The following is a 22863-nucleotide window of genomic DNA, read 5'->3' as shown; positions in this document are numbered from 1 at the left end:
AAAGTGACCAAACCTCCCCCTCCCCCCCCCTTTTCCAGCTCCCCCCTGAGCACCCCCAGAGCCGCCCCCACCCCTCCCCCCAATTTTGGGGGTCCCCGAAGGCCACCATGTTGTCCCCTCCCCCCTACGACCCCCTGGAGCTGCCGAGGTTCAGCGACCCCCGCTGGGAGGGGGAGGGGGGCGCGGGGGGGCCCGAGGAGGAGGAGGAGGAGGAGGAGGAGGAGGACGAAGGCTCCGCCCGGAGCTTCGAGCGCTCCCGGATCAAAGCTCTGGCAGGTACGGGGGGGAGGGGAGGGGGCACCCCAAAAATGGGCCGGGGGGTGGGGAAGGGGACCCCGAAAAGGGGGGGGGGAAAGGGCAGAAATGGGGGGAAAAACGGGGAGGAAAAAGCATAAAAATGACGGGGGGAAAAGGCAAAAATGGGAGGGGGGAGAGGAAAAATTCGGGGGGGAAGGGGAAAAATGGGGGGGGGAATGGGGAAAAAAAGGGGGTAAAACCCCCGAAAATTGGGGAGGAGTGGAAAAAACGGGGGGAAAAGTGAAAAAAAACGGGAAGTCCAATATGTGCAGGGAAAAGTGGAAAAAATGGGGGGGAAGCGGAAAATTTGGGGGGAAAAGTGCAAGAAGTGTGAAGAAAACACAAAGCAATTGGGGTAAAAGCCCAAAAATCGGGGGAAAGTGCAAAAAATGGGGGGGAAACCCAAAAAAAAGGGAGAAACCGCAGAAAAAATGAGGGGAAAGGTTGAAAAATTTGAGGAGAAACCCAGAAAAGAGGGGAAAATGCAGCAAAAATAAGGAGGACGCCGAGAAATGGGAATAGGGAGCCCTGGAATTTGGGGGGGAGCCAAAGAAATGGGAAAAAAAAGCCAAAGGAAGTGATGGAAAAGAGCCAAAAATGGGGGAAACAGCCCCAAAAAATGGGGGAAAGGACCCAGAAAATGATGGGAACGGGATCAGAAATGTGCGAGGATCGCGAGAAATGGGAAAAACGGGGAAACGGATCCCAAAAATGGGGGAAATCCCCCCCCAAAAATGTGAGGGGACGGCACAAAAATGGGGGGGGGGGAAGCAAAAACCCACACGGAGTAGGGCAGAAAAGAGGAGGAAACACCCCCAAAAATGCGGGGAGACCCCGAAAATGGGGATGGGGGAGCCCCAAAGTCTGGGAGTGATCCCTGAAAAAACGGGGACACCCCCCAAAAAATGGGGAAACCCCCCCAAAATGAGTGCAAAAATGGGGGGAACTCCCCCAAAATTCCCCCCAAAACCCCTCAATCGCCCCAAACCCCCCCCCAGGACAACCCCCCGACCCCCCCAACCCCCCCAAAACTCCTCCAACCCCCCCAGGACCCCCCCCCAAATCCTCTTAGCGTTAATCCAGCGCCGGCTGGCGCGGGGGGATCCCCCCCCCTCCCCCCCCGGACCCCCCTCGGGGGGCTCCGACCCCTGGGGGGGGCTCTGGGGGGGGTTTTGGGGGTCCCTGACCCCCCCCCGGATGAGGACGAGGATCTGCACATGGGGGATGTGGAGGGGGGGGAGGGGTTTGGGTGGGATTTGGGGTTTTTGGGTGGGATTTGGGTGGTCTGGGGGGGTTTGGGGGGGGTTTTGGGGGGGTTTTGGGGGTCCCTGACCCCCCCCCGGCCCCCCCCAGACGAGCGCGAGGCCGTGCAGAAGAAAACCTTCACCAAGTGGGTGAACTCGCACCTGGCGGGGGGGTCGCACCTGGGGGACCTTTACAGCGACCTGAGGGACGGGCGGCTGCTGCTGCGGCTGCTCGAGGGGCTCTCGGGGGAGACCCTGGTGAGTGCGACCCCTCCCCAAAACCGGCGGCACCGCCCAGCCCCCTCCCCTCAACGGGATCCCTCCCCAAAACGGGGAAGTCCCTGCGGGGACCCCCCCAAATAGGGACCCTCCCCCCCCGCACCCCACCCCGGCTGCTCTCGGGGGGAGGGGGCTCCTGGTGAATGCGACCCCTCCCCAAAATCGGCGGCACCTCCCCAATGGAGACCCCCAGCCCCCTGCGGGCCCCCCAAACCCCAACTTCTGCCACCCCCGGACCCACCAAACCCCCCCTTCCTGCCCCCCCACCTCCCTCTGGGGGCTCCCAAAAACCCTGGACCCCTCTGCCCCCCCCAAACCCCCCAACCCCCCCTCCTGTGCCCCCCGCCCCCTCTGTGACCCCCTAAACACCCCAAACCCCCCTTTCCGCGACCCCCACCCCCCTAAACACCCCCAGACCCCCCCTTTCCGCGACCCCCACCACCCTAAACCCCCCAGAGCCCCCTTTCCGTGACCCCCACCCCCTCTGCCCCCTCCAAACCCCCATTCCTGTGCCCCCCGCCCCCCAAACCCCCCCAGCCCCTTTTCCTGTGCTCCCCCAAACCCCCCCAAACCCCCCCAGCCCCCCTTCCTGTGCCCCCCAAACCCCCACAGCCCCCCTTCCTGTGCCCCCCAAACCCCCCAGACCCCCTTTTCCGTGACCCCCACCCCCTCTGCCCCCTCCAAACCCCCCTTCCTGTGCCCCCCGCCCCCCCAAACCCCCCTAGACCCCCCCAGACCCCCTTTCCGTGCCCCCAAACCCCCCCAGCCCCCCTTTTCCCGCACTCCCCTCCCCGCATCTCCCCCTGCCCTGCCCGGGGGGGGTCCCTGACCGCGCCCCCTCCCCAGCCGCGCCCCACACGGGGCCGGATGCGGATCCACTGCCTGGAGAACGTGGAGAAGGCGCTGCGCTTCCTGCGGGAGCAGCGCGTGCACCTGGAGAACGTCGGCTCCCACGACATCGTGGACGGCAACCCCCGGCTGACCCTCGGCCTGGTCTGGACCATCATCCTGCGCTTCCAGGTGGCCCCCGGGACCCCCGGCGGGCGTGAAATGGGGCGGGGGGCGCGGCCCGGACCCGCCCCGGCGGTCACTGTGGTCATTTAGGGGGTCCTGGATCCACCCCGGGGGTCACTGTGGTCATTTAGGGGGGTCCTGGATCCACCCCGGGGGTCACTGTGGTCATTTAGGGGGGTCCTGGATCCACCCCGGGGGTCACTGTGGTCATTTAGGGGGTCCTGGATCCACCCCGGGGGTCACTGTGGTCATTTAGGGGGGTCCTGGATCCACCCCGGGGGTCACTGTGGTCATTTAGGGGGGTCCTGGATCCACCCCGGGGGTCACTGTGGTCATTTAGGGGGTCCTGGATCCACCCCGGGGGTCACTGTGGTCATTTAGGGGGTCCCAGACCCGCCCCGGGGGTCACTGTGGTCATTTAGGGGGTCCCAGACCCGCCCCGGGGGTCACTGTGGTCATTTAGGGGATCCCGGACCGGCCCTGGGGTCTCAATTCTGTCATTTAGGAGGCCCCGGACCTTCCATAGGGTCCTTTGGGGTGGGGGGGGTCTTGCACCCCCTTTTGGGTGGTCCTGACCCCACCATGAGGGTCCCAGAGCCGCTTTGGGGGTCCCTGACCCCGTTTTTTGGGGACCCTCCCCCCTCAGATCCAGGACATCAGCGTGGAGACCGGGGACACGCGGGAGCGGAAATCGGCCAAGGACGCGCTGCTGGCCTGGTGCCAGATGAAAACCGCGGGGTGAGGGGGGCCTGGGGGGGTCTGGGGGGTCCGGAGGGGTCTGGGGGGTCCTGGGGAGGGTCCGGGGGGGTCTGGGGGGTCCTGAGGAGGGTCCGGGGGGGTCTGGGGGGTCTTGATGTGGCTGCTGGGAGGATCCTGGGGGCTCTATGGGGCTTTGGGGGGGGCTCTGAGGGGAGTCGGGAGCGACCTGCGGGGTCCTGGGGGGGTCCTGGAGGTTGCCAGGGGGTCTCGGGGGGTCTCTGACCCCCCCCGGCCCCCCCCAGGTACCCCAATGTGAACGTGCAGAACTTCACCACGAGCTGGCGGGACGGGCTGGCCTTCTGCGCGCTCATCCACCGGCACCGGTGCGCGGGCAGGGGTCCCCATGGGGGGAGGGGGTCCCGATGGGGGGCGGGGGGTCCCGATGGGGGGTGAGGGTCCCGATGGGGGGTGGGGGTCCCGATGGGGGGCGGGGGTCCCGATGGGGGGTGAGGGTCCCGATGGGGGGTGGGGGTCCCCATGGTGGGCGGGGGTCCCGATGGGGGGTGGGGGTCCCGATGGGGGGCGGGGGACTGGGGGTGATGGGGTTGTGGGGTTATGGGTCAGGGTTATGGGTCAGGGGTCTGGGGTCCGATGTGGGTGAGGGGTCCGGCCATGCCCCCAGGCTGGAGCTGCTGGACGTGGGGTCCCTGTGGGGTCAGTGGGTCAGGGTCAGTGGTCAGGGGTCAGTGGCTCTGGGTCAGGGTCAGTGGTCAGTGGTCAGGGGTCCACTCGCCCCCAGGCCGGAGCTGCTGGATGTGGGCTCACTGTGGGGTCAGTGGTCAGTGGCTCTGGGTCAGGGGTCAGGGGTCAGGGGTCAGTGGTCAGTGGCTCTGGGTCAGGGTCAGTGGTCACTGGCTCTGGGTCAGGGGTCAGGGGTCAGTGGTCAGGGGTCAGTGCTCAGGGGTCAGGGGTCAGTGGTTCTGGGTCAGTGGTCAGTGGTCAGGGGTCAGTGGTCAGTGGTTCTGGGTCAGGGGTCAGTGGCTCTGGGTCAGTGGTCAGGGGTCCGCTCGCCCCCAGGCCGGAGCTGCTGGACGTGGCGTCGCTGCGCGGAGCCAACGCCCTCCACAACCTGCAAAGCGCCTTCGCCGTGGCCGAGCGGGAGCTGGGGGTCACTCGGCTGCTGGACCCTGAGGGTGAGGGGCTGGGGGGGTCCGGGAGGGGCCTGGGGGGGGGAATTGGGGGTCCTCGAGGGGGTCTGACCCCCCCATAACCCCCCAGCCGTGGCCGTGGAGCAGCCGGACGAGCGGTCAGCGCTGGGGGGCCGTGAGGGGTCAGGGGGGTTGGAGCTCCTGGGGGGGGGAGGGATTTGGGGGTCCCTGGGGGAATTTGGGGTCCCTGAGGGGGGGTTTGGGGTCTGACCCCCCCGTGGCCCCCAGATGTGGCCGTGGAGCAGCCGGACGAGCGGTCAGTGCTGACCTACGTGGCCGCCCTCTACCACCACTTCTCCAGGATGAAGGCGCTGGCGGTGGAGGGAAAACGCGTCGGGAAGGTCCGGGATGGACACGGGGGTGGACAGACGGACACAGGGGTGGACAGACGGACACAGGGGGATGGACGGGGGACAGGGGAACACAGGGACGGACACACGGATGGGTGGCTGGAAAGGGAGCAGGAGGAAGAAGGGGTGGACAGATGGACAGATGGACGGTCCGTGGCCGGCCGGCCGATGGACAGATGGCGCTGGGGGGTGGGGGCTGGACAGAATCCGCGGGAATGGGCGGGGGGGAGTCAGGGTGGGGGGGAGGGGGATGGAGGGACAGATGGGGGATGGACAGAGGGGGGGATGGGGGATGGACAGACGGACAGAGGGAGGGGCGGCCGGAGGGATGGATTGATGGGGGAGGGATGGAGAGGGAGGGGAGTGGATGGACAGGGGGATAAATGGACGGAGGGGCATGGGGATGGACGGATGGACAGATGGACAGACAACGGGGTGGATGGACGGATGGAATGGATGGATCTGAGCATGGATGGGCAGATGGGATGGATGGATGGATGGATGGATGGATGGATGGATGGATGGATGGACGGAGGGTGGATGGATGAATGGAGGGATGGATGGATGGATGGACAGGGGATGGACGGATGGATGGATGGATGGATGGACAGGGGATGGACGGATGGATGGACAGAAGATGGATGGACAGGGAATGGACAGGGGATGGATGGACAGGGGATGGACAGATGGATGGATGGACAGGGGATAGACAGGGGATGGATGGACAGGGGATGGACAGGGGATGGATGGACAGGGGATGGACGGATGGATGGACAGGGGATGGACAGATGGATGGATGGACAGGGGATGGACAGATGGATGGATGGACAGGGGATGGACAGGGGATGGATGGACAGGGGATGGATGGACAGGGGATGGACAGGGGATGGATGGACAGGGGATGGATGGATGGATGGACAGGGGATGGATGGACAGGGGATGGACAGGGGATGGATGGACAGGGGATGGATGGATGGATGGACAGGGGATGGATGGACAGGGGATGGACAGGGGATGGATGGACAGGGGATGGACGGATGGATGGACAGGGGATGGATGGATGGATGGATGGACAGGGGATGGATGGACAGGGGATGGACAGGGGATGGATGGACAGGGGATGGACGGATGGATGGACAGGGGATGGACAGGGGATGGATGGACAGGGGATGGACGGCCAGCCGGCCGGCCGGGTGTGAGCACGGCCGGACGCACGGCCGGCTGCGAGGCCGGACCGCTGGACAGCAGAGCCCGCCCGCAGGTGCTGGAGGCGGCGCGCGAGGCCGAGGGCCTGGCCGGGCGCTACGAGGCGCAGGCGGCCGAGCTGCTGGGCTGGATCCAGCGCTCGCTGCTGCTGCTCACGGACCGGCGCCTGCCCCGCGGCATCCCCGGCCTGCAGGGGCAGCTCCAGGCCTTCAGCGCCTACCGCACCACCGAGAAACCGCCCCGGTGAGACCCCCGGCCCTGGGCGTCCCCAGATGGGGGCTGGGGGCTCCCTAGCGGGGGTGTGGGGTCTGCAGGAAGGGCTTTGGAGGGCCCCAAATGGGATTTTGGGATCGCCCCAAGGGGTTTGGGATCACCCCCCCCCAGTGAGTTTTGGAGCGTCCCCGGGGTCTCAGGGTGGATTTTGGGGTCCCTCGGTGGATTTTGGGGTCTCCTGTTGCAGGTTTGAGGACAAGGGGTCCCTGGAGGTGCTGCTGTTCTCACTCCGGAGCCGTCTCCGCGCCAACAACCAGCGACAGTTCGTGCCCCGGGAGGGGACGCACAGCACCGACATCAACAGGGTGACGGGGACAGGGGGACAGGGACGGGGGTGACAGGGGTGACAGGGATGGGGGGACAGGGACAGGGGGGACAGGGGGGACAGGGATGGGAGTGACGGGGACAGGGGGTGACGGGGACAGGGGGTGACAGGGATGGGGTGACGGGGACAGGAGGGACAGGGGGGACAGGGACAGGGGTGACAGGGGTGACAGGGATGGGGTGACAGGGACAGGGGGTGACGGGGACAGGGGGTGACAGGGACAGGGGGGACAGGGGGGACAGGGACAGGGGTGACAGGGGTGATAGGGATGGGGTGACAGGGACAGGGGGTGACGGGGACAGGGGGTGACGGGGACAGGGGGACAGGGACGGGGGTGATGGGGACAGGGACAGGGGGTGACGGGGACAGGGACAGGGATGACAGGGATGGGGTGACAGCGACGGGGGACACAGCATCGACGTCAACAGGGGGCAAGGGGATGGGGAGGACACAGGGACGTGGGAGGTGCCACAGATGCCAGGTGTGCCAGGTGTGCCAGGTGGCCCAGGTGTGCCAGGTGTGCCCGGTGTGCCAGGTGTGCCAGGTGGCCCGGGTGACGCCGGTGTCCCGCAGGCCTGGGAGCGGCTGGAGAAGGCGGAGCACGGCCGGGAGCTGGCGCTGCGCTCGGAGCTGCTCCGGCAGCAGCACCTGGAGCAGCTGGCGGCGCGGTTCCACCGCAAGGCCGCCCTCAGGGAGAGCTGGCTGGGGGACAACCAGCGCCTGGTGGCACAGGTGACACCCGGCACCCCCCGCTCAGGCACCCCTGAGACCCCCTGGGACCCCCCCCAACCAGGGACCCCCCTCACCCCGCTTTTCCTCCCCTTATCCCCCCCCCCCCCCAACAATTCCGGGGGTCCCTGGGGTGTCCCCCCCTTTTATCCCCCAGGGTGTCCCCTCCCTTTCCCACCTCCTGACCCCTTTTCTCCCCCCCCCAAAGGACAATTCCGGGGGGGGGGGGGGTCCCGGGGTGTCCCCTCCCCTCACCCCCCGGTTCTCTCCCCCCCCCAGGACAATTTCGGGGGGTCTCTGGGGGGGGTCGAGGCCGCGCTGCGCAAGCACGAGGCCATCGAGAGCGACATCGCCGCCTACGGCAGCCGCGTGCGCGCCGTCACCGCCGTGGCGGCCGAGCTGGAGGCCGAGCGCTATCACGACATGGGCGGCATCGCGACACGGCGCGACCACGTGGTGTCGCTGTGGGAGGCGCTGCGGGCGCAGGTGGCGGCGCGGCGAGAGCGGCTCCGGGCGCACCTGGAGCTGCAGCGGCTCCTGCGCGACCTGGAGCACCTGATGGGCTGGATGGAGGAGATGGAGGTGGGGAGGGGGCCGGGGAGGGGGGGGGTGGGATCCCCTCGTGGGACCCCTCCCAGCCCGGTGACCCCTTCCCCCCCCCGGTGTCCCCCCCCCCCCGGGTCCCCAGGTGCGGCTGCAGTCGCGGGATTTCGGGCAGCACCTGAGCCAGGTGGACGATCTGCTGCAGATCCACGCCCTGGTCGAGGGGGACGTGGCGGCCCAGGCCGAGAGGGTCCGGAGTGTGGGGGCGGCGGCCGAGAGATTCCTCGGGGAGGGGGGCGGTGAGTGTCCCCCCAAACTGCGACCCCCAAAATCGGGAGCCCCGGGATGCCCTGGAACCCCCCCGACTCAGGGACACCGGAATCCCGGGACCCCCACACACCTGAGACTGCCGCCCCAAAACCGGCACCTCCCAGAAGCCCAAAACGGACCCCCAAACCTCAAGACCCTCAGGAGCCCCAAAAACTGAGACCCCTGAACCCTGGGACTTCCAAACCCTGGGATCCCCGACCTCTGGGACCCCCTCCAACCCCGCTGACCCCCACCCGTGTCCCCCAGGGTACCGCCCGTGCCCCCCGGAGCAGCTGCGGGCCCGAGTGGCGGCTCTGGAGCTGCGCTACCGGGGGCTCTCGGCGCTGTCGGCGCAGCGGCGGCTCCGCCTGGAGCGCTCCCGGCGCCTCTGGAAGTTCCTGTGGGACGCGGGCGAGGAGGAGGCCTGGATGCGGGAGCAGGAGCGGCTCCTGCGCTGCCCGGAGCTGGGCCGGGACCTGCCGGGGGCCCTGCGGATGCTGAGCCAGCTCGAGGCCATCCGAGGGGCGCTGGGGGGACGCGCGGGGCCGCTGGAGCAGCTGCTGGAGCGGGGCCGGGAGCTGCTGGCGCAGGGAGCCCCCGACGGAGCCGCGGGATCCCCGGCGGGATCCACGGGAGGCAGCGCCGGACCGCTGGAAGCCACCCCTGGATCAGCGGGATCCGCCGCCGGATCGACGGGAAGCGCAAAACCCGCGGAATCCACCGCCGGAGCCGCCGCCAAATCCCCGGGACCCCCGGGACCCAAGAACGCATCCACGGGACGCGCCGCTGGACCCGTGGAATCCCCCCCCGCATCCACGGAGGGACCCTCGCCATCGGCCAGCAGACCCGCGGGACGCCCCGACGGGTCCCCGGAACCCCCTGAGGGGTGCCCGGAGCCCACTCCCGGCTGCCCGGACCCCGCGGCCGCCGTGTCCCGCCGGATCCGGGAGCTGGAGTCGCTCTGGGCGGCGCTGCCGGCGCTGGCCCGGGCCCGGGAGCGGCGGCTCCGTGCGGCCGCGGGCCGGTTCCAGCTGGACGCGGAGGCGGCCGAGGCCGAGGCCTGGCTGGTGGCCACCGCCCGGCGCGTGGCGGGGCCGGAGCTCGGCCACGACGAGCGGTCCGCGGGGATGCTGGAGCGGCGGCTGCGGGAGCTGCAGGACGAGATCCGGCGGCGCGGGCCGGCGCTGGCGGCGCTGCGGGAGCAGGCGCTGCCCGCCGATGCCGCCGACGTTCCCGACGTGGTGCCGGGGCTGGCGGAGCGGCTGGCGGAGCTGGAGCGGCGGCACCGGGAGCTGGAGGCGCGGGCGGAGCTGCGGCGCCTGGAGCTGCGGGACGCGCTGGGATTGTTCGCGGCGCGCAGCGAGGCCGATGCCTGCGCGCTCTGGGTGGGCGAGAGGGAGCAGTGGCTGCTCTCCATGGAGATTCCCGAGCGGATCGAGGACCTGGAGGTGGTGCAGCAGCGGTGAGCGCCCGGGGTTCCCCGTGCCCGCGGTGCTGGTCCGTAAAAATCCCGGAATTATTCCCGGGAAGTCTTGGAGTCAGTCAGCCCCGCTGGGATTCCCGCAGTGCGGCTGTCCCGGGAATATTCCCAACAATACACACGGTCGCCCCGTTATTCCTGGTATTCCCGGTGTTCCCTGAATTCCTGCCTCTGCTGCAGCATTCCCAGGGTTCCTGCTGTTCCCGTTTCCCCAGAATTTTTGCGTCCAACACCCGGATATTCCCCGTGCTCTCTGAATTCTCACCTTGACGTGAGATATTCCCGGTATTCCCAGCGCTCCCAAAATTCCCACCTCCAACATTTATCACAGTATTCCCAGCGCTCCCGGTATTCCCTGAATTCCCACCTCCAGCGCAGGATTCCCGGAATTTCTGGCATTCCCAGGATTTCTGGCATCCCCACCTCTGGCACGGTGTTGCTGGGGTTTCCATTGTTCCCTGAATTCCCGGCTCCAGCTCGGCATTCCCAGCACTCCCAGTGCTCCCAGTACTGCCGGTATTCCCGGTATTCCCGGTATCCCGGTCATTCCCGGCGCTCCCGCAGGTTCGAGACGCTGGAGCCGGAGCTGGCGGCGCTGGCGGCACGCGTGGCCTCCGTGGGCCGCGTCACCCAGGAGCTCCAGGGATCCGGGGACAGGAACCGGGAGAGCGCCCGGGAAACGTGGGAGCAGCTCCGGGACAGGTGGGGGCGGGCCCGGCTGGGTCACTCCGGGCAGGAATCGGGGGTGGATCCGAGCAGGGAGGAGTTTTGCGGGCTGGGATGGATTCTCCGGGCAGCTTTGAGGATGCCTCGGGCAGTCAGGGATGCTCCAGGGATGGGCGTTCAGTCCAGGATGCTCTGGGGAGGGATGGATTCTCCAGGCTGGGATGCTCCAGGGATGGATTCTCCAGGCGGGGATTCTCTGGGCTGGGATGCTGCAGGGATGGATTCTCCAGGCTGGGATGCTGCAGGGATGCAGGGGTGGATTCTCCGGGCTGGGATGCTCCAGGGATGCAGGGATGGATTCTCCAGGCTGTGATTCTCTGGGCTGGGATGCTCCAGGGATGGATTCTCCGGGCTGGGATGCTGCAGGGATGCAGGGATGGATTCTCCAGGCCGGGACGCCCCGGGCATTCCCCGGGCTCTGTCCCACCGTGCCCCGATCCCGCCCGTGCCAGGTGGGAGCGGTTCCGGGCGCTGTGCGAGCGCAAGAAGGCGGCGCTGACCGCGGCGCTGAACATCCAGAATTTCCGCCTGGAATGCCACGAGACGCGGGGCTGGATGCGGGAGAAGACGGCGGCGATCGAGGCCACGCGGGCGCTGGGCCGGGACCTGGCCGGGATCACGGCGCTCCAGGGGAAGCTCTCGGGGATGGGGCGCGACCTGGACGCCATCCAGGGAAAGCTGCGGGAGCTGCGGGCCGAGGGCGAGAAGCTGCAGGGGGAGCAGCCGGAGCGAGCGCCCGAGATCCGCGAGGGGCTGGCGGGGCTCGAGGCCGAGTGGGACGCGCTGCGCCGCTGCCACCGGAGCCGCGAGGAGTCCCTGGGGCAGGCGCGGCGGCTCCAGGGCTTCCTGCGGGACCTGGCGGCGCTCCAGGCCTGGCTGTCCCGGACACGCGCGGCCGCCGGCTCCGAGGACGTCCCCGCGTCCCTGGCCGAGGCCGAGGGCTCCCTGCGGCAGCACGAGAGCCTCCGCACCGAGATCTCGCACTACGGCGCCGATTACCGGAGCGCCCGCAGCGCCGGCCGGGAGGTGACGCGGGGACAGACGGACCCGCAGAGCCTGTCCCTGCTCCAGCGCCTGGAAGCGCTGGACGCGGACTGGGAAGAGCTGGGCAGGGTGTGGGAGAAGCGGCAGCGGCTCCTGGCCCAGGCTGTCGCCTTCCACGTGTTCCTGCGGGACGCCAAGCAGGTGGAGGGGACGCTGGGGAAGCAGGTGAGGGGGGAGCCGGGGGGTGCCGGGGAATCGCGGGGCTCCGGTGCCGTCCCGGTCCTGATCCCGGTCCCGGTCCCAATCCCGACCCGCAGGAGCACACGCTGGCCCACACGGAGATGCCGGGCACGGTGCCGGGTGCGGAGGCGGCCGTGCGGAGGCTGGAGGAGTTCCTGGCCGCGCTGGACACCGGCGCCGAGCGCGTCCGGGCGCTCACGGACACCGGGCGGAAGCTGCTGGACGAGGGCGGCGTCCACGCGGAAAAGGTGCGGGAGACGGTGGAGTCGGTGGAGAGCAGGTGAGGGAGACCCCTCCCAGTTTGTCCCAGTCCCGTGCCATCGCCTGGGAATGGGGTCTCTCACCCGCCTTGGCCCTGGCACAGGCACCAGAAGATCCGGGAGTCGGCCCAGGAGCTGCTGGGGCGGCTGCGGGATAACTGGGAGCTGCAGAAGTTCCTGCAGGACGGGCAGGAGGTGAGACGGGATGGGATGGGATGGGATGGGATGGGATGGGATGGGATGGGATGGGATGGGATGGGATGGGATGGGATGGGATGGGATGGGATGGGATGGGATGGGAAGGAGAACACAATGAGCTGGGATGGGATTAGGATTGAGATCAGGGATGGATGGAGTTGAGATGGGGATGGGATGAGGATGAGAACTGGGCTGGGATGGGACTGTGGGAAGAGGTCCTGACCCGTGTCCCCCATCCCATTCCCATTTCTGTTCCCATTCCCATTCCCATTCCCATTCCCATTCCCATTCCCATCCCCTTTCCTGTCCCCATCCCCGTCCCCGTTCCCATCCCCATTCCCATTCCCATTCCCATTCCCATTCCCATTCCCATTCCCATCCCCATCCCCTTTCCTGTCCCCATCCCCGTTCCCATTCCCGTTCCCATCCCCATTCCCGTCCCCGTTCCCTTTCTCGTCCTCATCCCCGTTCCCATCCCCATTCCCATCCCCATTCCCATCCCCATCCCTATCCCCGTTCCCATTCCCATCCCCATTCCCATCCCTGTCCCCGTTCCCGTCCCCGTTCCCAGCTGACGCTGTGGCTGAACGAGAAGCTGCCGGTGGCTCGGGACGTGTCCTACGAGGGCACGCGGGACCTGCAGGGGAAGTGGCAGAAGCACCAGGCCTTCGCCGCCGAGCTCGCGGCCAACCGGGGCTGGCTGGAGGCGCTGGAGAAGGTGGGAAGGGGGGAAAACGGGGATCCAGGAGGGGGGCGGCCTTTGGGAAAGGTGGGATACGGGAGGGGGGGGTTGAGTCACAAAATTCCCCGGGTCCAACCTCAGCGATTCCGTGGCTCCGTGGGCCCAGCCTTAATAATCCCACGATTAAATGGGTCCAACCTCAGCGATTCTGTGGGTCCAACCTTGACATCGACAATTCCGTGATTTTTTCGGGTCCAACCTTAACAATTCCATGACTTTGATCCAACCTGGACGGTTCCATGGGTCCAACCTCAACGATTCCACGATCCCATGGGTCCGGTTTCAGCAATTCCGTGGTGATTCATGATCCCACAGTCCCACGGGCCCAACCTCGATATCGACAATTCCATGATTTTTTTGGGTCCAACCTTAACAATTCCGTGATTCTTTTGGGGTCCAACCTCGCTGGTCCCAAACCCGTAACTCCGTGCCGCCGTTCCCGTGTCCCCCCCCGCAGGACGGGGAGCAGCTGGCGCGGGCGCGGCCGGCGCTGGCCGGACAAGTGACCGCGCCCCGGCAGGAGCTGCGGGCGCTGTGGGCGCAGGTGGAGGCGGCGGCGGCCGCCAAGGGCCGGGGTTTGGCCGAGGCCGCGCGCGCCGAGAGCTGCGCCCAGGCCTGCGCCGGACTCCGCTCGTGGCTCGCCGGGGTCCGCGCCCAGCTCCGCTCCGGCCACTGCGGCCAGGACCTGACCAGCGTCGGGGTGCTGCTCACCCGGCACCAGGTCAGGGGGACGCCGGGGAAGGGGTGGGGGCAGGGGGCGAAGGTTCGGGGTGAAGGTTGGGGGTGCGGGGCCAGGGGGCAGGGTTGGGGTACGGCTTTTGGGATGCAGGTTTGGGATGCTCGGGTTTTGGGGTTCAGCTTTTGGGGGTGCAGATTTGGGGTCCTCAGGTTGGGGGGGTGGGTTTGCGGTGCAGGTTTCGGGGTGCAGATTTGGGGTCCCCAGGTTGGGGGGGGAGGTGAGTTTGCGGTGCAGGTTTTGGGGTGCAGATTTGGGGTCCCCAGGTTGAGGGGGGTGGGTTTGTGGTGCAGGTTTTGGGGTGCAGATTTGGGGTCCCCAGGTTGAGGGGGGTGAGTTTGTGGTGCAGGTTTTGGGGTGCAGATTTGGGGTCCCCAGGTTGGGGGGGGGTGGGTTTGCGGTGCAGGTTTTGGGGTGCAGATTTGGGGTCCCCAGGTTGGGGGGGGTGAGTTTGCGGTGCAGGTTTTGGGGTGCAGATTTGGGGGTGCAGATTTGCGATGCAGGGTTTGGGGTGGGGGGGATTTTGGGGTGCAGATTCTGGGGGGTCCCCCGGGGTCCCTGACCCCCCGCGCCCCCCCAGCTGCTGGAGACGCAGGCGGCGCTGCGGGAGCAGGAGGTGGGGGCACTGCGGGCGCAGGCCGGGGGGCTCAGCCCGGGGCACCCCCGGAGCGCGGGGGTGCAGGAGCAGGTGCGGGACCTGGAGCAGCAGTTCCGGGAGCTGCGGGAGCCGCTGCGGGAGCGCGGCCGGAGCCTCGCGGCCGCCAGGGAGCTGCACCAGTTCCGCAGGGACCTGGAGGACGAGCTCGTGAGTGGGGGGACGCCCCCGGGACCCCCCCCAGGGCTGTCACTGACCCCTGGGGCCCCTGGTCCCGCGTTCCCGATCCCAAATCCCTGATCCCCACCCACCCTGACCCCTGAACCCCAAATCTCCTCCCCAATCCCTGACCCCCAATGCCTGATCCCCTCCCATCCCTGTCCCCACAGTGTCCCAGACCCCTGGTGACCCTGACCCCCAATGATCCCCCAGTGACCCCCAGTGACTCCCAGTGACCCCCAGTGACCCCCAGTGACCCCCAGTGACCCCCCAGTGACTCCCAGTGACCCCCAGTGACCCCCCGCTGTCCCCCCGTGTCCCCAGCTGTGGGTGCAGGAGCGCCAGGCCCTGGCCCTGTCCACGGACCACGGGAAGGACCTGCCCTCGGTGCAGCTGCTGCTCCAGAAGAACGAGGTGGGTCGGGGGGGGGGGGTCTCCAAACATCCCCCTGTGGCCCCCAGAGACCCCCCTGGACCCCCAGGACTCACTCCACGACCCAGGGGGGCCCATAGATGTCCCTCCCTCTGACCCCCCAGAGGTTCTCTGGCCCACCCCTGCCCCCCCATGACCCCCCCGGAGACACCCCCGGCACGTCCTGTGGCCCCCCCAACCCCCCGTGTACCTCCCATTTGCCCCACAGACCCCCCCCAAGCCCCCCCTAACCCCGCTGCCCCCGCAGACGCTGCAGAAGGAGCTGCAGGGCCGCGAGCGCCGCGTGACGGAGCTGCTGGAGCGGGGGGTCCCCGGGGCGGGGGTCCCCGGCTGGGGGGTGCCCGGAGGGGTCCCCGGGGGGGTCCCGGCGCTGCGGGAGGCCTGGCGGGAGCTGCGGGCGCAGGCGGCGCGGAGGCAGCGGCGCCTCGAGGCCGCCTTGGCCGCCCAGCGCTTCCTGTGCGACGCCGCGGCCGCCGAGGCCTGGCTGGGCGAGCGCGAGCTGCACATGCTGGCCCAGGACAAGGCCAAGGTGCGACGGGGCCCGGCCACCCCCTGGGGACAGCAGGGTGTCCCCGCTTCGGCTGGGGTGGGACGGGGGAAGGGGTTTATAGGGGGGTTGGGGTGTCCCAGGGGGGTCTGTGGGGGGTTTATGGCGGGTCCCAGGGGGATTGGGAGGGGTCTCTGGGGGTTTCTGGGGGTCCCCAGGGGGAGCAGAGGGGTCTGTGGGGGTCTGTGGGGGTCTATGGGGGTCCCAGGGGGATTGGGAGGGGTCTCTGGGGGTTCCCAGGGGGAGCAGGGGGGTCTATGGGGGATCCCGGGGGGGGATCAGGGAAGCTGCTGAGGGGGTCCAGGGGGCTGTGGGGAGGGGTTTGGGGGGGTCACAGGGGGAGCTGGGGGGTCTCCGGGGGTGGGGACACGGCTCTGACCCCCCTCCCGTGCCCCCCAGGACGAGCCGGGCGCCCAGGCCATGCTGAGCCGGCACCTGGGGCTGGAGCAGGAGCTGCGCGACTACGGCGGCACCGTGGAGCTGCTGGCCGAGCAGGGCCGGGCCATGGCGGCCAGTGGCCACCCCGACGGGTGGGGACAGCCTGGGGACACCCCCGGCACCGCGGGCATGGTCCCTGTGTCCCGTGACACCCCTGTCCCCTGTCCCAGTGCTCGCTGTCCCCTGAGATCCCTGCGTCCCCTGTCCCCGTGTGCATTGTCTGTCCTCTGCTGTCCCTGTGTCCCCTGGGTGACACCGCTGTCCCCTGTCCCCGGGGTGACACCGGTCATGTCCCCTGGGTGACACCACTGTCCCCTGGGTGACACCGCTGTCCCCTGTCCCCGGGGTGACACTGCTGTCCCCTGTCCCTTAGGTGATGCTGGTGATGTCCCCAGGGTGACACTGGTGATGCCCCCAGGGTGACACCGCTGTCCCTGTGTCCCCTGGGTGACACTGGTGATGTCCCCTGGGTGACACCGCTGTCCCCTGGGTGACACCGATGATGTCCCCTGGGTGACACCGGTGATGTCCCCTGGGTGACACTGCTGTCCCCTGGGTGACACCGGTTATGTCCCCTGGGTGACACCGGTGATGTCCCCTGGGTGACACTGGTGATGTCCCCTGGGTGACACTGCTGTCCCCTGGGTGACACCGGTGGTGTCCCCTGGGTGACACCGCTCTCCCCTGTCCCCGGGGTGACACCGCTGTCCCCTGTCCCCACCCAGCGAGCGGCTCCGTGCCCGCGCCGCGCAGGTGCAGCGTCTCTACGCGGGGCTGTGTCACCTGGCCGGGGAGCGCAGGGCCACCCTGCAGGGCCACCACCGGCTGTGCCAGCTGCGCCGGGACCTCGATGACCTGGAGCAGTGGATCTCGGAGCGAGAGGTGGTGGCGGCGTCCCGGGAGCTGGGGCAGGACTTCGAGCACGTCACGGTGAGGGGACACGGGGGGCACGGGCGCTGTGACACCGAGGAGTCCCCGTGTCACCTCCGTGCCAGGTGGTCCCCAGGTCATCTTGACACTGGGGGGGGCCCCGTGCCCCCCTGTCACCGGGGGTGTCCCTGTCCCCGGGAGTGCCCCCTGACCCCGGCCTGGCCCGTGTCCCCGCAGCTGCTCCGGGACAAGTTCCGGGAGTTCTCCCGGGACACGGGCGGGCTGGGCCAGGAGCGGGTGGACGCGGCCAACGCGGCGGCGGCGGCGCTGATCGCCGGGGGCCACCCCGAGCGCGCGGCCGTGGCCCAGTGGCAGGCGGGGCTCAACGAGGCCTGGGCCGAGCTGCTGGAGCTGGTGGCCACGCGGGCGCAGGAGCTGGCGGCCGCTCACGACCTGCAGCGATTCCGCCGCGACGCGCGCCAGGTGCTGGCGCAGCTCCGGGACAAGGCCCGGCAGGTGCCCGAGGAGCTGGGCCGGGACCTGCGCGCGGCCGAGGGGCTGGAGAGGCAGCACCGCGCCTTCGAGCACGACGTGCAGGCCCTGAGCGCCCAGGTGAGGGGACACAGGGGACACTGGGGACACAGGGAGGGACACGGGAGGGACAGGCCGCAGTGCAGCGGGTGGCTGCGAGCCGGATGCGTCACCTGCAGTGCAAGAGGTGCCTGTGAGGGGACGCGTTCCGTGTCACCCGTGTCACGCCTGTCCCCATCACACCTGTGCGGTGAGGAGGGGGATGTGTCCCACGTCACAGCTGTCACGCGTGTCCCCTGTCCCCGCAGGTGACCGCTGTCCAGGAGGCCGCGGGGCGCCTGGCCGCGGCGTACGCGGGCCCGCGGGCCGAGGAGCTGCGGGCGCAGGAGGGCGCGGTGGCCGCGGCCTGGGCCGAGCTCCGCGGGCGCTGCCAGCGCCGCCGCCGCCTGCTCGGGGACACCGTGGAGCAGTTCCGGTTCCTCCGCGCCGCCCGCGACCTGCGGCTCTGGATGGACGGGATGCAGCTGCAGCTGCAGGCCCGGGAGCGCCCCAGGTGGGACACGGGGACACCCCAGGGACATCCCAGAGGCACGGGGACACGTGGGGGAACAGCCCTGGGGATGTGGGATGTGGGGACATCCCAGATGCACAGGGACACACATGGGGACAGCCCTGGGGACACCCCAGGGACATCCCAGAGGCACGGCGACACATGTGGGGACAGCCCTGGGGATGTAGGACGTGGGGACATCCCAGAGGCACGGCGACACATATGGGGACAGCCCTGGGGACGTGAGGACCTCTCGGGGACACCCCAGGGACACCGCAGTGACCCCGGTGTGGGGCTGTGACCGCGGCCACCCCGGTGGCTCAGCCCCACGCGGCTGCGCCCAGGCGGAGCCGGGGTGTCCCCGTGGTCACCGCTCCTGTCCCTGTCCCCCGCAGGGATGTCACCGCGGCCGAGCTGCTGATCCAGCAGCACCAGGGGCTGCGGGCGGAGCTGGAGGCGCGCGAGGGCTCCTTCGGGGCCTGCGTGGCCGCGGCCACGGCGCTGCTGCAGCGCGGCCACCACGACGCCGACAAGGTGGGACGTGCCTGGCACCCTGTGTCCCCGTGTCACTGTGTCTCCACCCCGTCACTGTCCCCATGTCCCCATCCCCACGTCCCCCCATCCAAATCCTCGTCTCCGTGGTGCCGGGTCCATCCCGTGTCCATCCCGTGTCCATCCCGTGTCCCCCCAGCTGTCCCAGGAGCTGGCCGAGCTCCAGGAGCGCCGCAGGGACATCGGGGAGCGCTGGCAGGACAAGCTGGAGTGGCTGCAGACCGGTGAGAGCTGGGGAGGCCCCGTGTGTCCCCAGTGTCCCCTCTTGGTGCCCGGGGGTGGCTCGGGGATGGCACAGGGGTGTCCCTGTCCCCGGTGCCCCCCCGGTGACCATCCCCGTGTCCCCAGTGCTGGAGGTGCTGGTGTTCGGGCGCGACGCGGCCACGGCCGAGGCCTGGCTGGCCAGCAGGGAGCCCCTGGCCCGCGCCCCCGAGCTGGGCTCCAGCCTGGCCGAGGCCGAGACCCTCCTCAAACGCCACCAGAGCTTCCAAAAGGCCGCGGCCGCCTGGGACGAGAGATTCGCTGCCCTGAGTCGCCTCACCACGGTGGGGACATCGGGGGGACGTGGGGGGGACATCGGGGGAAGTGGGGGGAATGGGGAGGGGGCACAGGGGACGTGGTGGGGACAAGGGGAAGGGGGGGCACTGGGGGCCGGGGTCACTGCGACACCCAAGGGACACAGGGTGGGAGGGGGCTGGGGGTCCCTGGGTCACCTCTGTGCTCTGGGTGGGGTCCCTGTGACCCCCCCATCACCGGGGTGTCCCTGACCCCACCGTGCCCCCCCAGCTGGAGGAGAAGGAGCGGCGGCGGCGCCAGGAGGAGGAGGAGGCAGCGAGGAAGCTGCAGCCCCCCGAGCCCCCCCCGGCCCAGGATGAAGTCGGGGGGACCCCCCCGGTGGTGCCCCCCGAGAGCCGGGATGGGGGAGGGGGCGGGGAAGTGCAGAGGTGAGGGGGGGGGTGGGGCGGGGGGGACATTCAGGGTCGGGGGGGGGCGATTTTGGGGGTAACATTGAGGTTTGGGGGGGGGCTGGGGGAAGGTTGGGGGGGGAAAGGGGGCCGGGGGGGGGGAGGTGTGGGATATGGGGAGGGGGTTCTGGGGCTGACAGGGGGTCACCCCGTGTGTCCCCCCCCCCCCTTCCCAGGGCCCCCACCCCCCAGAGCCGCCCAGCAGAGGCCCCGGCCCTCAACGGGATCCGCCCCGACAGCGCCGCGGGCCAGGTAACCCCCAAGACCCCCCAAAATGCGGGGGGGACACCCCCGGACCCCTCTGGGGGACGCCCCTCCCCTCACCCCTGTCCCCCTTTCCCCCCCCCCAGGTGCCCAACGGGGCGCAGGAGGGGGGGCCCGGCCCGGGGGGGGTCGCGGCCACGCTGCCCCCCCGCGCCCCCCCTCCACCCGAGACCCTCGAGGGGGGGCTGTGCCGCAAGCAGGAGCTGGAGGCGCCCGGCAAGAGGGCGACCAACAGGTCAGGACGGGGACACCCCCGGGGACACGCCGGGGACACCCCCTGGCCTTGGGGACACCCCAGGGACACCCTGGGGACACCCCTGGGGACACCCCGGTGACACCCCCGGCCTTGGGGACACCCCGGGGACACCCCTGGGGACACCCCGGGGACACCCCGGTGACACCCCCGGCCTTGGGGACACCCCGGGGACACCCCTGGGGACACCCCGGTGACACCCCCGGCCTTGGGGACACCCCGGGGACACCCCCTGGCCTTGGGGACACCCCGGGGACACCCTGGGGACACCCCTGGGGACACCCCTGGGGACACCCCAGTGACACCCCCCGGCCTTGGGGACACCCCCGGCCTTGGGGACACCCCCGGGGACACGCCCCATTCGTGGCCACGCCCCTTCAGACACACCCACACAACCCGGCCTTATTTGGGTCTCTCGGCCACGCCCACATGGCCACGCCCTGCTTTGGCCACGCCCTTTACGTGCCACACCCCTCCCTTAAAGCCCCAAGCGCCCCCAGGTCCTGGCAGGGCCTGGGCTGTGTCCTGGGGGGGTGATGGGCTCAGAGACCCCCCCCCGTGACCCCTCTGTGACCCCCCAGGTCCTGGCAGGGCCTGGGCTGTGTCCTTGGGGGGGTGATGGGCTCAGAGACCCCCCCGTGACCCCTCTATGACTCCCCAGGTCCTGGCAGGGCCTGGGCTGTGTCCTGGGGGGGTGATGGGCTCAGAGACCCCCCCGTGACCCCTCTGTGACCCCCCAGGTCCTGGCAGGGCCTGGGCTGTGTCCTGGGGGGGTGATGGGCTCAGAGACCCCCCCGTGACCCCTCTGTGACCCCCCAGGTCCTGGCAGAGCCTGGGCTGTGTCCTGGGGGGGTGATGGGCTCAGAGACCCCCCCGTGACCCCTCTGTGACCCCCCAGGTCCTGGCAGGGCCTGGGCTGTGTCCTGGGGGGGTGATGGGCTCAGAGACCCCCCCTGTGACCCCCCAGGTCCTGGCAGAGCCTGGGCTGTGTCCTGGGGGGGTGATGGGCTCAGAGACCCCCCATGACCCCCCCGTGACCCCCCAGATCCTGGCAGAGCCTGTACTGCGTGCTGCGGGGGGGGGCCCTGAGCGTGTTCAAGGACGCGCGGGGGGCGGGCGCGGGGGTCCCGTACCACGGGGAGCCCCCCACCCCCCTGCGCGGCGCCCGCTGCCACCCGGCCACCGCCTACCGCAAACGGAAACACGTGTTCAGGCTGGGGTACGGGAAAATGGGGGGGAAAAGGGGGAAAAATGGGGGGGAAAATGGGGAAATAATGGGGGGAAATGGGGGGGAAATATGGGGGGGAAATGGAGGAAAATTGGGGGAAAATGGGGGGAAAATGCATGGGAAAATAATGGGGAAAATGGGGGGGAATAATGGGGGAAAATGGGGGAATAATGGGGGTGAAATGGGGGAAAATGGGGGGAAAATGCATGGGAAGATAATGGAGAAAATGGGGAAATTATGGGGAGGAGACGGGGGAAAACTGGAGGAAATTTGGGGAAAATGAGGGGGGAAATGTGTGGAAAATGGGGGGAAAAGGGAGGAAATAAAGGAAGAACAACGGGAGGGATGTGAAGGAAAAATGGGGGGGAAATGCAGGGGGATATGGGGGGAACACGGGGGGGACATGGAGGGGTCCTGTGGCTGATCCCGGCCCCCCCCCCAGGCTGAGCGATGGGAAGGAATTCCTGTTCCAGGCTAAGGACGAGGTGAGACCCCCCCGGCCGTCCCCGGGATGTCCCCGGGATGTCCCCGGGATGTCCCCTGACCCCCTGTGCCCCCCCTGTGCCCCCCCGGTGGCCCCAATGTCCCCGTGTCCCCCCCCAGGCCGACATGGCCCTGTGGCTGCGGGGGATCGAAGCCGCCGCCGGGGCCGCGCTGGGCCCGGGGGTGCCCCGGGAGGGCTCGGGGGTCCCTGGGGGTCCCCCCAAGGGGATGTCGCGGGCTCTGAGCCTCCCCCCGGTGCCCCCCCCCGCCGAGGGGGCCCCCAGGCCCCGCGAGCCGAAGGAGAGGGAGAAACGCTTCAGCTTCTTCAAGAAGAACAAGTAGAGCTGGGGGGGTCCCGCAGCCGACGGAGGGACACGGGGGGGCCCCGCTGGGGGGGCCGAGTGTCCCCCCACACCCCACACCCCACACCCTCCCCCATCGTCCCGGTGATGTCCCCGCGCAGCCCCCACCCCAATAAAGTGATTGGAGACAGAGACTGGGGGGTCTGAGTGTGCTGGGGAGAGGGCAGGGGGGGACTGGGAGGGACTGGGAGGGACTGGGAGGGGGTGGGAGGGGGTGGGGTTTGAATAGGGATGGGTTTGGGGATGCAAATGGGAATTGGGATGGAGGCGGCGATGGGATAAGGATGGGATTCACATGAGGGTGGGATCGGGGTGGGATTGAGAGGAGAATGGACTGGGATGGGAATGGGATGGGGTGGGATGGGATGGGATGGGATGGGATGGGATGGGATGGGATGGGATGGGATGGGGTGGGATGGGGTGGGAATGGGAATGGGAATGGGAATGGGGATGGGGATGGGGATGGGGATGGGATGGGATGGAAATGGGAATGAGAATGAGAATGAGAATGGGAATGGGAATGGGATGGAGATGGGACGAAAATGGGAACAGGATGGGATGTGGGATGGGATGGGAATGGGGATGGGATGGGATGGGATGGGATGTGGGATGGGATGGGATGGGAATGGGATGGGATGGGATGGGATGGGATGGGATGGGATGGGATGGGATGTGGGATGGGATGGGATGGGAATGGGATGGGATGGGATGGGATGGGATGGGATGGGAATG

At 69.0% G+C, this 22863-nt stretch overlaps 1 protein-coding gene across 1 annotated transcript; it reads left to right on the top strand.

The window, feature by feature from the left end:
• The first annotated feature begins 107 nt into the window (after positions 1-107).
• LOC138100271 (spectrin beta chain, non-erythrocytic 2-like) lies at positions 108-22111 on the top strand. Its single transcript, XM_068998071.1, has 35 exons — positions 108-276; positions 1651-1799; positions 2667-2840; positions 3481-3572; positions 3836-3916; positions 4611-4726; positions 4970-5082; positions 6353-6540; positions 6758-6875; positions 7469-7627; positions 7904-8206; positions 8313-8466; positions 8744-9938; positions 10521-10658; positions 11135-11891; positions 11984-12186; positions 12271-12361; positions 12936-13082; positions 13564-13827; positions 14423-14647; positions 14981-15070; positions 15336-15617; positions 16035-16165; positions 16799-17003; positions 17181-17555; positions 17783-18027; positions 18420-18558; positions 18716-18800; positions 18925-19121; positions 19363-19520; positions 19718-19793; positions 19892-20040; positions 21104-21277; positions 21729-21771; positions 21890-22111. Exons 1-35 carry the CDS (start codon positions 108-110, stop codon positions 22109-22111), a joined length of 7407 nt encoding a protein of 2468 aa, XP_068854172.1.
• Positions 22112-22863: the final 752 nt, after the last annotated feature.

Source organism: Aphelocoma coerulescens, chromosome 31 (assembly GCF_041296385.1).
Source record: "Aphelocoma coerulescens isolate FSJ_1873_10779 chromosome 31, UR_Acoe_1.0, whole genome shotgun sequence".
In the NCBI taxonomy this organism is placed as follows: domain Eukaryota; kingdom Metazoa; phylum Chordata; class Aves; order Passeriformes; family Corvidae; genus Aphelocoma; species Aphelocoma coerulescens.
Note: the sequence above shows the minus strand (reverse complement) of the source record. Positions and strands in the feature narration are given on the sequence as shown.

What these genes read in the sequence shown, in the direction of transcription:
- LOC138100271 (XM_068998071.1), top strand. Translation starts at nt 108, where the DNA reads ATGTTGTCCCCTCCCCCCTACGACCCCCTGGAGCTGCCGAGGTTCAGC. An exon ending in ATTCCTCGGGGAGGGGGGCG is followed by an intron (nt 8,467 to 8,743) that starts GTGAGTGTCCCC and finishes CGTGTCCCCCAG; the next exon opens with GGTACCGCCCGTGCCCCCCG. An exon ending in GTGGAGTCGGTGGAGAGCAG is followed by an intron (nt 12,187 to 12,270) that starts GTGAGGGAGACC and finishes GCCCTGGCACAG; the next exon opens with GCACCAGAAGATCCGGGAGT.